The following is a 15576-nucleotide window of genomic DNA, read 5'->3' as shown; positions in this document are numbered from 1 at the left end:
TCTGAATTACTTGACTTTGTGAGCTGCAGGTCTGAAGAAACCCTACACATGGAGAGACTGACCCAAAAAAAAAAAAAAAAAGAGAACTGGTCAAATTGCAGTTAAGTCCTGCAATACTTAAGAGTCCAATATCTACAGGTGTTGTTTGCAACAAGACTGGAATGGGTTAGCAGCAGAATTTGTAAGCCTTCAATAAATGTTCTAATCACCACCTCAGACTTCCTTTGCCCAGTCCCTCAGGCAGTTCAAGTAGCCAGGTGCTGCTTTCACCAAACAGAGCCTCTAGAACCCATCTCTTGTGACATCTCAGGTTGTCTGATCTACTCTTTCCTCCACATTAGCTCCACTGTGATGGGTGCTCAGGAAGAGCAATCTGAATATGAGATTCAAGGAGGATCACCAAAGCCACATTAAACACTTATGTGGGCACTTTAATTCAGAACTAAATTTGCTTTAATGAATTAAAATAAAATGAATGAGTTTATGAACTGCATAAACATCCACCCAAGGGTTTATGATGTTATATCTAATATGTTTCATATTTATGGTTTAAATAATTCAAGTTACAATGTAGAAACAAGCCCTAGAATAAAAAAGATTTAGACCAAGGTTTCTATGAATCTGTTCTTCATCAAGCTTTGATTTTCCAATACATAATCTGAGTTTTCCTATTAAACCTCTGTATATAGGGCAATTCAGTTTCTCTTTCTAGCAACTATTTATTATTCCTCAACATACTAGCCCCAGCATCCCTGGAAAGAGCTCATGAATTAATGGTTTTGTCTGGGTGATTGCCATCCATGTTTCGGATCCCCGCAGACGTGGAATTCTCATCTCTGCTGCCAGTACCCTATACATCTAACTGTATGTGCCTTTTAATGCAGCTCATGGACACGGAAATAAAGGGCAACTACCGTGATTAAAAAGCCCTGTCAGACTAGACCCACTGGGCTGCATGCTCACATGACCAAACCAACCCATTTCCCAATCACAACACGGGTCACACGTCACAGCAGGACTAGCTCGAGGTTCTGCCATGCTGGCCTCGGGGATTCCTGCTTCATTTCCCCCCTGCGGGAAACACCAAGCAAGAGCAAAACAGTATTCTAGGAATGAAACTTCCTCAACAGCACTTCTCAGTGAAAGCAGCATTGTGAAAACATTTCCTCGTGGCTTTATTTCACTGTGAAATGTTCAGATTTTCTCCTGTGTGTTTATAAAAGCAGTGAAAACCCAAAGAACAAAAGCCAGCGGTCTGAGAAATACTAATTAATATCCATGCTTCACATGCAATCTAAACATAAAATGCAGCTTCAACACATTTTGTTGTTAAATGAAATAATTCTAAAATAACCTGTAAGGACACAGTCTGATGAAGACCCTCCATTCATGAGCCATGGCAATAGAAACTGAGGATGTACAACAACTTTTTACACAAGAATGAGCTTATTCCAAACACACATTCTCTCTCCCCACACCCAGATATTCCATTATTGCTGATTTGTTGTTAAAACACTTAAAACATTTCCAATGGCCGTTGTTCTCTAATCCATATGCCATGAAGAAGCTTATGCTATGAACAGCATCTATTTTCAATCATCACAATTTGTACTTTTTCTAATGGATTAATTGTATTATATTATTTTAACATGAATGCACTGTTGTAGAATTATGTTGCAGCATTACAGTTTGGGTGGCCTCATATAATCTTCACACAGCAGCTGGAAATGTAATTAGCATAAAAAAACCAAACAGCCTCATTAAACATCTTTTTCTGTAAGAAGGGACACATTTAGAGGCCTCGTTTCACACGTTCCATTACAGCTGGCACAAGGGTAGAACAATCCCTAAACGTATTTTTCAGCCCAGCTAAGCAAAGCCCACTTCTTAAACGCTGGAAATGTTCTGCAGCACATCTCAGGAAGACACAGTGATATTGCTCTGTAGTGGAATACATGCTCCCAGGGGAGTGATTGTTTCCTCCATTCTTGAACTAGGAGCTTCCAGTTGGCAATTTAAGTATAAAAATAGACAACTGCTTTCACTGCCTTCCTTGAACAAATCAGATCTGCAACTTCCAAATGCATTTCCATTCTTTTAATCTCCTTAAAATGACAAATCTGAAAATGCTGACAATTTAAAATACCAGCAATAGAGGCAAACACCAGCCATCACTTTCCCTTGCTATTAATTTTCTTCTGCCACCCTAGCTTTGGGCTGTTTATCTAATTGTGAGGCTGAAAACAATCACTGGCTTTAAAAATCTCTGTGAATCTTTGGTTCCACAGCAGTAAGCAGATACACAAGATAGTTTTGCTCCCTCTATAGAATGGCAAAAGATGAAATTTTTTAAAAGTTGTCTACAGTTTTGCATGAATTCTGGTACATTTTTCTGCCAATTTCTCAAAAGACATTAAGAAAATGTCAGTGCATACAAAAAGAAGTTATATGCAATCCTAGAATATTTTTTTTCACTTTCAAAATTCAGAACACATGAAGTGTGCAGTTTTGGATCAATGCAAAAAATAGAACTGCGTATGCATTTTAATTTTTATTCAGTCCTTGAACACAAGCAGTGTAATACTTCAACAGACCTAAGGTACAAATGGTTTCCTGTCTACCAGGCCGTTTTATATTTGAAATTCAGGTTTTTAATGATGCTAAATAATATTCTGGTTCAAATTTCAAACAGAAATGTAAATTTGCAGAAAAACTCTTGATCTAGAAAACATGGAAATATAATGATTTTTTTTTTAAATTTTTCTTCATGTAAAAATATTTGCTTCATTCAATGTGCATTCAGGAACAGCTCAAGTTCCTGCAAAATGCTGCTTTTCTTCAGACAATGACAGCTTGTGCTTCCCTCAAATAATCACAACACAGTGAACATAGCAGCCCTTTCTAACTCTGAAAAGCGGTGGTACTGTTGGTTTTTAATAAAACCAGAGCCCTTTTTTTTGCAAGTTTGGACTTAGTTTTATAAAAATGCCATTTTTCTCTCTTCTCCCAAAATCTAGCAATGCCTTAATGCTGTATGAGCTGCTCCAGCACAGCAGAAATACCTGGCTTGGACCAGCATCCATATCACCTGCTTGCTGTTTCACATCAAAAGGGTCCCTAGGGATTTTACACAGAAATATTAACAGGCTTTGTCATGGAGGAGAACAGGAAGGACTCTGAGGTATTTCAGGCTTCAGGGTGGCTTCAGACCTAGCTAGCCTGGAGGGGACACCGTGCTCTCTCTTTGAGCACTGATTCAGAGTTCAGAATTATATTTCCAAGTCATCAGAATATGAGCATCAAGGAAGAAAAAGCCATAATTACTTCTGTTCTCCATATCTAAACCTAGAGACAGTCTGGCTTGAAAGTGTAAGAGGAGTTGTAACTGAAATATTAATACTTTTCACATGGGACCACAGCAGAAATTAAATAAAATTCAGAACAACAGAATGGGACCATAAAGTGCTTTAAAACAGTTATCCTTGTTAGACAATAATCCAAACAAAACCACTCTTTTCAACAAAAATAGAATCTCTGCAGATAGATGTCAATAGCCTGGCACTTGGGAAAGCCACACCAAGACTCTCACCCCATAGACCACCTACCCAGAAATACAGGCAGAGGTGAGGCAGGCATGTCTGCCATCTGTGCTTCTCCTTCATTTCCCCAGGCAAAGGTCTCATCCAAATGAGACCATGACCAGTTTAATACCCTAAGGGTTTTATATGAAAAAACACAAGAGGCAATTACTGGCAAAGCAGAAGGTTTAAGAGAAGCACTGGCAACATACGATTGAATGTCTCCCAACTGGAATATTCTGAAAGAAAAGTTTAAAATATCTACCTGTTGTAATTAGAAATAATCAGCAGTAGGAATCAAATAATCTGGGTATGGTTTATGAATAACTGTTTAATTGAACAGCTTTACCACATTTTGTTTTCTTCATGTTGTTTATCAGAAACACCGAAAGATCCTTGCCTGTAAGTGTTGCCAATTTAAGCAATCCCCTCTGCTGACTGGGAGACTTAACTTACATAAACACATTGACATATGATTTTTTTTATAGGGTATCTTTAAAAAAAAATTCTGGTTGGGAAAACCAAAGCACCAAGGATTAACAAGTGGAAAAAAAAAGATTCAGGCACAAAATTAATATTAAGTGAGGCAGCTAAAAATTGGATGAGTCAGCTTTGTTGAGGCTCACTTAGTATCTTTAAATGGCTTGAGCGTGAAAGCAAATGAAGAGCACGTTACACCCTCCCCAAAAAGTAAACTGAAAATATCCACGTGCTCCCTTTTGTGGCATTGTCTACACTTTTTGGCTTAAATCTTTAGATCCAGAGTGCAGACCTCATCCATTCCTACTTAGCAGAGTAACTGCTAGCAAGAGAAGATTGTCATCCTCTGTACAGATAACTACTAAAATAGTCTTAAGGCCCTTAGGCAGCAGATCAATCCACAGACCTGCCCTGAATGTCCTTTTCCCCCAGGCCAACTGATGATGCTTGGCTCATAATGGTTTGCCTTTTGGCTCTTCTGATATTCTGGTCTACTTCAGCCCCAGTCCTCATCCTTTCCAACTCCCTAGTCCTATACCTCGAGACAGGTTCTTGAACACCAATCTCTACAATTTTACCTAAGCCAATGAAGCCTTAAATGAAAAAGGAGCAGATCTTCCCTGTTCTCAGGAGGGTACCCCAAGAATGAGGCTAGAAAGTCACAGTCATGTCTTCCCCAGTCACAGACCAGGACGTGGCTCATTAGCTCACCCATGGATTTTGGGATGGGAATTGTGGCACCAGAGGACAGATATGTGATCACTGCCTTGTGGAGGATTGTAAGTATTTCTAGGAAGGGAAACTGGGACACAAATAGAAAGAGGTTTCAACATACCTAGGAGGAAAGGCTGAGTTCAAAAGATTTCCTTTCCCACTTTTCTCTTGTCATTCCAACTAGTGTCCTTCAAGTACAAGTTACCTGCTTCCTTCTCCCTTTTGCCTGAGCACTGTGATTCAGGAAGCAAGGATGGTGGAAGACAGATGCACCAATTTTTTAAAATGAAGGTGACCAGAAATGGGAAATGACAAAACAAGACACTTTTCTCTACCCAAAATCCTCCAAGCAGCCAAAACACTTTTTTTCTGAAAGGTTGCAAACAGTTGGCTTTTGATGAAAGTAGCGATAAAAAACCTTCAATAATATTTCAAGTAAGTGCAGAATCTATTTCCCCTGAAGCTTCTTTGTTTCAGAAGCAGTTCCTTCTCCAAAACATCTACAGGAAATGACATTTCAGTATGTGTACAGCACTGCAATAAAACAGCAACACACCCAGGAACATTTTTCAAGTTCACAGCAAGGCGAGCAGAAGATCAAGGTATTTAAAAAAATGACAAAGGTCTAGCAGAGGAGACAGTCAGCTTGCTCTCTTGCTATCTGCTTTGCTAATTCTCAGAGAGCCCCATTCGGCTTTTAAAACCTTGACCAGTCTTCTAGAGCCATCCCAGCTGCATCCAGCCAAGGAAATGTGCTTGAGTATAGAAAATTATGTTTCTTCCTGGCTTCTTCTGCAACAAGACTGCTCCTTGTCAGCTGTATGAACCATCCTCTCAACAGACAGAATCTTGCCATTCACAAGTTTGCCTGTTCTCCCAGCTTTATAATACCTCACATTTTTGTTGAGGGGGCCTTGGTCCTGCATGGAAATAAAGGCTTCCACACTTCATGTAAATATCTTCGCTAAGTTTAAGAACATACAGTATACCTTTGACTGTAGCATGAATAACAGTGTGGCAGAGTTTGGTTTCTTTTTCTAAGTCCCTGTATATGGAACTTCAGCGCCTGAGAGTTTGTGTTGTGGTGTGGGAGTCTCATCACCCATCAAGAAACTTCCAATAGGATGTTCTGTGATAAAATGATTTGCAGACCTGACACTGAAAACCACATTGTGCTGGTGGGAACTTCACTTCTGTCCAGGAGGAGAACTGTGAGAATTAACTTGTTTCTGTTCCTGCTAAGGTACACTGGTGTCCCCCACAGAGTGTAATCTCCCTGTTTTCTGAGATTATGCCTAGCCAAAGCCCATTTTTCATTCACAGTGCACATTCCTTACACCTCCTTAACACACCACCTCCCAGCAGAAGAGGTTGCTCAGATCAAACCCAATGGCTCATCTGGTGCTTCCCATTTGCACACAGATCACCCTACCCGTGATCTTCTCTACCTGCTCTGGCTGCTTTACGAAACACCTCATGGTGATCTCACAGAGACCAGCTGCGAGGCAAAGGCATGAAATGCACCCATCAAACCCATGACTCTTACCTTTGTTACCAAGTCAGCACCAAGGCAATGTCAGACTTTGGAGCCTTCTGCAAAGTCACTAGACGGACACCAAAACCAATGTACCCTAAAAACGTATAAACTCTACGAAACATGAACATCCTTTTGACCCTCTGCTTGTCAGTGACAATACAATAACAAAGATGGAGGATGGGGGACTTATGCTCAAACACCACAATTTGAGTATTGATGTGCTGAGAGGAGTCATATATAGTAAGCCTAATACTGAGGTCCTCCATCAAACAGATTTACACACTGTCTCACCTCATGCAATTACCAGGTGTCAGAAAATAACTTTTCCTATCACCTAAAAGGTTTTTTGCTCATTGACTGCTGAACTGTATTTTAAAACATTCATCTCTGAATAACTAAGCAGAGCTTTTAGTCTGATAAAGATATAGATATAAAATGTTAGCACTTGGAAATACCAAAAAAAAGGCAGCCTTTCAACCGTACATATCAGCTTCACTCTTTCTTTTTGTCCTCTCTCAGAGAAGAATCTCCCATTAATTTCAGAGGAAATTTCATCAGCTTAGGCCATGTGTTTTGACCCTTACCACTTTTGACATTTAAAATAATTGAATCCATTGTTGCAGCAAATAAGAGCCTAATAAAATACTTGTATTAGTATCTATTTTTTGATAATTACTGATGTTCTATGCAGGTGGGAAAGCTTGGGTGCATGCCTGTAGGACACTAATGGGAATGGTTTTTTCCAAGTGTCACATTTATCAGTGCACTAGAAGAAAATAAGCCTGTATTATGAAGTTTCATGCTGGCTCTCATTATGCCATCTCACAAGCTTGTCCTTTGATTTATTATAAAGATAAAATATATTTTCTCAGTGAGATCAGAGGTACTAGACAAGAGGTCATGCAAATGCTGACAGAAAAATGCTAGCTTTCCATGTGTCAAATCTTTTGTACTACACATCCAAGGTTCAACCAATGCTTCTTATTTGCTGGGGGGTCTTGTAGGGTGCTGGTGGATTCCTGTTCCCCATGGCTGGGGGTGATGGAAACTGTGGGGTCCCAGCTCTTGCACAGTCCAGAAGCAAATCTCTATCCCTGCCTTCTACAGGGTGCTCAGCAAATTTGACATCCTTGTCAATTTTGCTGCAGTTAATAGCAGGGGAGCTGACAGGAATACCAATTTTGCAGAGGAGCTTCAGGATACTGTTAACTTACTAGAAATAAAAATTTTCTAAAAAAAAAAGAGAAAGGTTTTGGATTCAACTGAGATCAAACCCAGTACTGTGACTGACAAATGTTCCTGGAGACCCAGCTCTTAAATTGGTTTTTCAGACACTGAACTCACTCTTACTAGGGGAGAAGATATGCTGGCATGTCTGGTAAAACTTCCTATTCCTCTGAGAAGAGAAAATATATGTTTTCAGTCTGGTTTTAATCACTGTGTACTTTCCAAGTATTTTGGTAATGGGGCAAATCTTAGCAATACTTTTTGTAATGCCCAGAGCGGACTATGGAACCATATCCCATCCAGCTTCAAACCAGTCAGTCTAACCACAGTCAGTAACCACAGCTCAGCCTCATCAGCTGGAGCTGCAGAAACCATAAAAATCAACAGCAGGCAAGATTTGGCCACCCATGGTACCTCCTGAACAGCCATGGTTATTCTCCTAGTTGTAACCAACCAAGGCAGCATGCTGAAACTAGATTCAAAGCAGTTGTCACCACAGTGTCCACATATCCCTAAGAGCTACATGGTTTTCATGGAAATCCTACTACACTACACTATGGTTATGACTGATGCAGAACATGAAAGGTAAGTCTTTTGTTTAGCAGAAAGATGTCATTTTTGGTGATAATAGATTCTCAGCTGTCAAGTCAAAAAATATGATCATCACTCAGAGGGATATAGCCATCTATTGCAGTTAATTAGTTTTTAGCTGACGAATCAGAAAGCAGCCTAAAGAGCACACAGTAAAGAACTCATTCAGGTACAAACTCTGAAAACACTTATTCTGCATTTAAACTCATTCAAGAATTCACACTTAGTTCAATAAGATTTCTCACCCCATTGTGGGCCACTTTCAGGAGTACTGGATTTGGGGTGCCACAGATACACCCAAGTAGTGCCTAAAACCTTCCACTGAGCAATACACAGGGCAGAAAAGCAACTGATTGTAACTCAAGCCTCTTCTGACACTTGAAGGAGCAAGACACTGCTTTCTTTCTAGTTCTAGTGAAAACTATAAGAAATCTGGAGAAACTCCATGTTTTCTCACAGATAATCCAGGCTAAAGACTTGCAGAACCAAATGTAGCAATTATTGGCCATCATGTAAGAACAAGGAAAATAAAACTTCCAAATAGATTGCAGAGCTTTCACCACATGCAACAATGCCTACATCTGGTATTCTTGCTCAAACCAATTTGCATTTTAAATCCATTTTTTTTTCAGTTTCCTATTTTTATTTAATAAAAAAGGGTCTTGGACTAGAAGTGCAAGAAAGCAGTGGCAAAAGGAGGAGTGTGGCAGGAACTGAGATTCGGTTTTCTCAATAAAAAAGGGACACATCATTCCTGCCCAATGGAATGAATAATTTCTGGTTATGCAAGTTACTCAACACAATGTCAACTTCTTTATCCCGGATTTTTCTCACTCCTTTATTAGCACTCACAGGAGATTAAATGTGGCTAAATCAACCACTAGCATTATCTTTTCACACTGCTTTTTCCTTTATTCATAATCTCCTGAATCAATATTCAAAGATTTCTTCTGGGTTAGGCTCTAGCTCTAGTAGCAGAACCTGAAAATGGCGCTTTGGTGGGCTGCTGCTTTAATTGCAGCGCACCCAATGTGTCATTTTGACGTTTTTAAAGAAAATGGCAGGTGAGGTTTTTAAAGAAAAAGTTTGTAACAAAGTTAATGATCTTAGAATCTGATGAATCTCTCCAAGCCAAGCTTCAAGAGTTGAAATACATATAAACTGAGGCTGTATTACAAATTTTCAGCCTTGATAAGCAAAAAGTTCCCGATTAATAAACTGACCCCAACGCGACTGTTACCTGCTGAAGTGTGCTTAAATTTTTCACTCTTCTTCTTCCTCCATTTCCATGGCTTAAAAAGTCTCCCAAGAGTGGCAAATTTGCTCCTTCTTCTGATTGGAGGTGTGTGAGTCCCAGGTACTAGAGAATCTGAACGCATTGCAGCCAGTCTTTCCACCTCTTCAGCTGTAATTTCGGCAAGAGAAAAACACAAGGAAGGTGGGAAGTGAAATAAATGCTTTAATAAGTTATCAGAAAACCACACAGATGGCCAAAATTTTTCATGGACACAGAGAAGAGTAACAAAGGGAAAAAGTTGTAGTCCTTCTTATTTTAACATTATTTTCTTTTCTTTTAGTGAAATCGTTAATCTACTGTAAAGAAGAGTAGTGGCAACAAGATTCAACAGGAATATGGGTTATTATATTATAAAAGTTATGGCTTTTAACAAATTGTTCTACATTGCTCTAGACAGCTGGCAGTTCAGCTATCAGCCATTCCTGGGGAAGTGTGACAGAGAATGGGGAAAAGAAAGCTCAAAAACCCCAATGAAATATAATTTAAAATAAATATTACAAGGGTTTGGTTTTTTGGGGTTTTTGGGTTTTTTAATTGCAATGGAAGGAAACATTTAATTTTACTAATATTTATTAAGAGCAAGGACTCTGATAAATAATGACCCTTTGGTACCATTACTGTGCCCACTAAAATTGCTTGGGTTACAAAAAGGGGCTATATTAGAACTTCCTAGTGAGAGAGGACTAGTGTACTAAAAAAACCATAAAATCATAGAATTGTTTGGGATGAAAAAGACCTCTAAGGTCAGATCCAGCTGTTAACCCAGCACTACCAAGTCCACTCTAAACCACATCCTCAAGCGCCAGATTTACACATCTTTTAAACTCTTCTGAAGATGGTGACTGCACCACTTCCCTGGCACCCTGTTTCAATGCTTTACAACCCTTTCCATGAATAAATTTGTCCTAATATGCAATCTAAAAGCTCCCTGGTGTTACTTGAGGCCATTTCCTCTAGTCCTACCACTGGTTACCTGGGAGAAGAGGCTGACCTCCATCTTCCTTTTAGGTAGTTCTAGAGACCTATAAGGTCCCCCTGAGCCTCGTTTTCTCCTCAGAATCTCTCCTGCCTCAGATACTCATGATAAGACCTATGCTCCAGAACCTTTACCAGCCCTTCTCCAGTACCCCAGTGTCTTTATTGTAGTGTGCCTTTCTTTCAAGTCTAGTCCCATTTTTCTGCCCACTCACTGCCCTCCAATTCTTATGCTCAGCTTTTAACATTTAAACTTTTAATTTTAGATTTTAATACAGTTCCCACTTAGGGCCGAATTCCCTTGAAGGGGATGGAGTGTTTCACTGAGCTTCTGTTTGTAACATTTCAGTTATCTGCAATCTTTACCCTGTAATACATCATGATAGTCTCAATACTGAAAAAAACCCGCACCAACAGAGGGAAGGTACCAGCAATATGAGAGGTTGTCTCTGTGCCACAGCTGTATAGCTCAGTCAGAATGCAAGCAGGGCTTTGTGTAGTTTGTTGTTCCTATTTTTGTTTGTTTGTTTTTTTAAAGTCGTTGTTGGTGTGTGGTTTTTTTTTTTGGTTTTGTTTTTTTTTGGTTTTGTTTTTTTGTTTTTGTTTTTTTTAAGGGATACCATTTCCCAGACATGTGCTGTCATGTGACACTGCCACTAACACTGATTTGAGTGGTTTGCACACACAGTCTGGATCCATAAAGACAGGATGCAGATTGTCACCTCTCCTGCTCCGAAGACAACAGCCCAGTGTTTCTATTCACCTCTCATATTTTAAATATTAACCTCAGGCATGAGCTTGAGCTCAGGAACTCAGCAAGAACATTGCTTTGAAGGGATGAGCACGCCCACTCCACACTGACAGATCCACCAGAGATTTTGGCTGGCAAATTCTTATGTATCTCAATGGAAATTTTTTCAAGGCTTTAAGTGAGCCAAATTTAGGTTGGTTTTCATGGGAACAGCTAGAGACGCATTTCTAACACAAAGGAGGTTTCATTATTAGAACTCCAACTGAACTACTATTTGAGTCCCTCAGGTTTTTGCAAGAAGGTTGGTTATTATGTTATTGCTCTTCTGTTTGTTTTGAATGTTAACATGCAACACAATCCTTTTTCCTGTAAAATATGAATGCCAGATACAGCTGCCTGTAACTTTCCAAAGAAGAAAAAGCTAGCTAGCAAGATAGGGCGAGCCCAGATATTTCAGTGGAAATGGTTAAAAACTGCTGTTCTTTGGGGTAATAAAGACAAAGACAGACCTTTCTGAGAACATCTCTTTTCAATTTAAAGCAGAGGGAATAAAAGATAATCTGGCCAAAGCATTTCATTCTGTTCCAGCTCTTTGTGCCTGACTGCCTGGAGAAATACCTTCTTATCCAAAGAACCCATTACAAGGCTCTGTTCTGTACAGGGGCTGGGACATGCTGTATCAAGGCTGGGAATTGCCTGGTTATGCTGAATAAACTATATGGGTAAAAAGAACAGGAAATCAGAAATTTCCTAATACTTTCTGACTTCACTGAAACCTGCTGGGCCTTGAAGACCAGCAGAGGGTACAGACCACCGCCCTCTATATGCAGATCCAAAGGGACCACTCCATTTCCCCTTCCTCCATTTTTGAGATGCCTCTAGTTCAAGCACCTAAGATCCCACTGTGTTGCACTGCTGTGATTTTTTAGAGATGCTGCTAAGAGCAGCATCTCTAGATGCCATCTAAGATGCCATCTAGATGCCATCTAAGAGCAATGGGCTGGTATTGTCTTTGGTGTCTTACTTAGGGGATACAGGAAGTGGCCCCTTGAGCAATGGGAATGACATACTACTGCTGCTGCTGAACTAGGCTTCCTGCTAATAGACCTACAGCTGAAACATACTGAAATTCCTCTTGCTGCTCACCCTCTCTCCTTTTCACCATCACTGAGCCAAGATTTCTGCTACCCAGGTGCCTTTGTTATGAAATCTCTGAGCTGCAACAACTTCTCTTTGCTAGCTGGTTCTAACTGGTATTGCTGAGGCCATTTCCTGGAGAACTGACACCCCTTAAAGACACTCTCCTTTCACAACACAACTCTGTCTCATACCAGCTGTGCTCTCACTGCCCCTGGGGAAGCTTTTTCCACTCAGGGTAAATGACTATGGATTTACAGTCAGGCAAAACTAACACTGGAGTCAAAAAGAATTTACCCAGAGGGTGGGTTCACTGAAAGCCAAACACAGTGTCAAAACCATTTCCATATTTTGACTGCTCTTCCCTGAATTTCAGTATTGTCTTACACACAAATCTGTGGCCTCAGAGTCCTGCAGTGCCTGGCATCAGACATGAAAGTGTCCCTTCTCCTTCATCCTCTCAAAACACACACACAGCTCCAAGCTAATGCAAGTAACCGCTCTTTTTCCTTCTCATTTGCATTTCTCAGAAGGACATGATTTTTTTCATGAGAAATGCTCTCAAGAGCACTGCTAATTCAAAGCATAATAATCACTGGCTAGGAATAAACCACATTAGCATAAAGCCATGACAGTTTTAATACAGCAAGAATAAAAGCAGACCATGATGCAAGAAGCAAATGCCAAAATTCCGCGCTCTTCTTTGCTGCTGCATCTTTTGCTCAAGTTGGCTGGGTTTCTCTGCTTTTTGGCTCATAATAACTATTGACTGGCTGTGGGCTGCGACACCCACTGCTGACAGCAGGCTCCGTAGGCTGATTTCACACCTTTGCTGTTCCCAAAAAAGCTGGTACTTGCAGGAATGGAAAGTAACCCAGACCTTGCACTCTTTTTCTATTTTTTTTTGTCTTCAAAGAGGAAAGCAGTTCCAGCAGTCCCAGCCTGACCAGTCTGCTGAACTGGAAGAGGGAGCTGCCGTGTGCATTAGTACCTGTAGTCACACTTCGGAGATCTCATCTTGATGCTGGTGCCACAAATGTGATGCTTACGGGTCACGGGTGCTGCTGATACTCAGTGATTTTGGGAACTTGTTCTGATTTTTTTCCCAGGATATGAGAGATCTTTCTGAGACACAAAGAAATACTGGGACCTGCTCCTATGGCAAGAGGGTGATGCACTCCCCTCCCACTTTCTTCTGTCCAACCTGTCATTTCAGAGCTAGCAATGGGGAAACTAAACTTGAGAGTTTTTCATAGGCTGTTTGGCTGTGAGACAGCTCCCAAGATTTTATTGTAGCTCTTAATAATCCTGAAGTTCATATAGACTTTATATAGGGCTTAAGCAAGACTTGGGGTTTTAATGAAAAAAACCCACCACAAACGAAAGTTCTTTGCATCCAAGTAATATTAAAAAAAAATTACATGTTTGAAATACATTACAAAGAAAAGAAGAGGCCAGGCCATCTTGAACCTGTTCTGTATGTTCTTATGATTTTCCCACATCTTTCAGTAGGGTGTTGATTTCCAGAAAGTCCAGTAAGAGACAACATAGCGGTCACCTACTTTTTGAATTTGAGAAGCACAGCACGCAGATCAAAAGCCCTCCCACAGACAATACAACTTATGAAGTTTTCCTGGAGAATGACAGCCAGTTTTGTCATTCCCACCACTGTCTGGGAATCACTTTATTAATGTTGCTGATATGTAATACCACAATCTCCAGCTTCCATTTTAGAACAAAAACCCACTATTTACAGCATTTGGGTACAAAGAGCTATTTCATTGCTGAAGGCTGAAGCCCACCCATCCCACTGGTGGTCTTTAACATCACACCAAGTTCTCTCTGAGACCTTTTTTTAACACTCATTTTTCATAATCAGACACATGATTATCTTAATCAAAAGGAAATTTACTTCACAAAGCTAGATTTTAATTTTTCCTAGGAAGCTCCAGTGGCTACTTTGTGCTTTCTGTTACATTTGCACAAATCTGTAGTAACAGGCTGAAAATTATCTTGGCCCTAAAGATACAATTAACTAAATGTGTCATATTATTCAATGACAAGAACTCTATATAAATAAAACCCCCTAATATAATGCTACTCATTCCCAACCCACATCCAACCAGTCTTTATTCTGCAGATAAGTTTCCAACAAACTCCTGTTCTTTTGAACATGCACCCCAAATATCCTTCACTTCAGACTGCATGGACCTTATTCTAGCAGCTTTGTTCAACACAAGATGCAGACATATCATATGTCTTTTTGAAATGACAGGAAACCTGAACAAATCCTCTAATTGCTGAGCACTTATGTCTACTCTTTACCCGAATGGGAACACTTTCAATTAAAAAATCACCTTGTTTTTCTTTCAGGAAAATGGATTATTTTCTGTTCTTCTATTATCTTATGTTCAGTTGTTTCCCTTTAATTTCCTTTTGCACCTGGAATTAATTTCCATCAGCCTTGCCTATACTATGTGAATTACCCATTTAAACTTTTCCTAACTCCACAAAGGTCTGTTTTCCAATGAAAGACTAGGCATGCCATACTGCAGTCTAAATGCAGTCTTGCCAAATGAGGATGATTACCTATCTGGTGGAGAACAGCTCCCACTGGACCTATGCATTTGCAGTGGCAGTGAGCTGGCATAGTGATTTTATGAGCCATGAAGAGCCTGTCAGTAGCTTTCCTCTGCATGCTAAGCAGCACTCACATGTTCCAAACCCCTGCCAATTATTCCTGCTCCCCAGGTGTGCAGCACTTTGCACTGTGTCCATGAATGGAGTCTCTCTTAACCTTGCCTGTTTCAGCACAGGTACCATACCATGGTACAGCTCTACTCTCAGCTACAATCTCTCTATCACAGCCTATTTATTTCTCTTGTTGGCACAGAAGTGCAGAGAATAGTTTTGGAAGTCTAATCCCTCTAGGACCCTGCTTTTGACTCATCCCCATTTTGACGTAAAATGTAAATTATTAATGCAGATTGCAATCTGAAAGCCACTTTTTTAACCTCTGCAAACTACACTGCACTGAATGCATCACTCTAAACATGTCTTTATAGATATGAATTCTCTCAAAACACCAGGTATTTTCTGTATCTAAGATAGTACATAAGATTTTCACTTGCAACAAAAGCACTTTATCAGGTTATGTCACTAATAGCTGTATAATATCTTCCTAAAAACCTGTAACTATAGAAAATAAGGATTTTTAGATTTCTTTAATATCAACTGTTTTGTGTATCCTTTATTGCTCTTATTACTCACTAGGTTTTCTGCCTTTTAT

The 15576-nt window shown here is 39.9% G+C and overlaps 1 protein-coding gene across 1 annotated transcript in view; it reads right to left on the bottom strand.

Moving 5' to 3' along the window:
• PHACTR1 (phosphatase and actin regulator 1) overlaps positions 1–15576 on the bottom strand; it is a 294154-nt gene that overhangs the window by 105883 nt on the left and 172695 nt on the right. The window contains exon 4 of the mRNA XM_041475409.1: positions 9368–9532. Coding sequence (XP_041331343.1) covers positions 9368–9532 — 165 coding nt within the window. The remainder of the gene's footprint in view (positions 1–9367; positions 9533–15576) is intronic.

Source organism: Pyrgilauda ruficollis, unplaced genomic scaffold (assembly GCF_017590135.1).
Source record: "Pyrgilauda ruficollis isolate IOZ18807 unplaced genomic scaffold, ASM1759013v1 scaffold35, whole genome shotgun sequence".
Taxonomy (NCBI): Eukaryota; Metazoa; Chordata; class Aves; order Passeriformes; family Passeridae; genus Pyrgilauda; species Pyrgilauda ruficollis.
The sequence above is the reverse complement of the archived record's forward strand: the minus strand, read 5'-3'. Positions and strand labels throughout refer to the sequence as shown.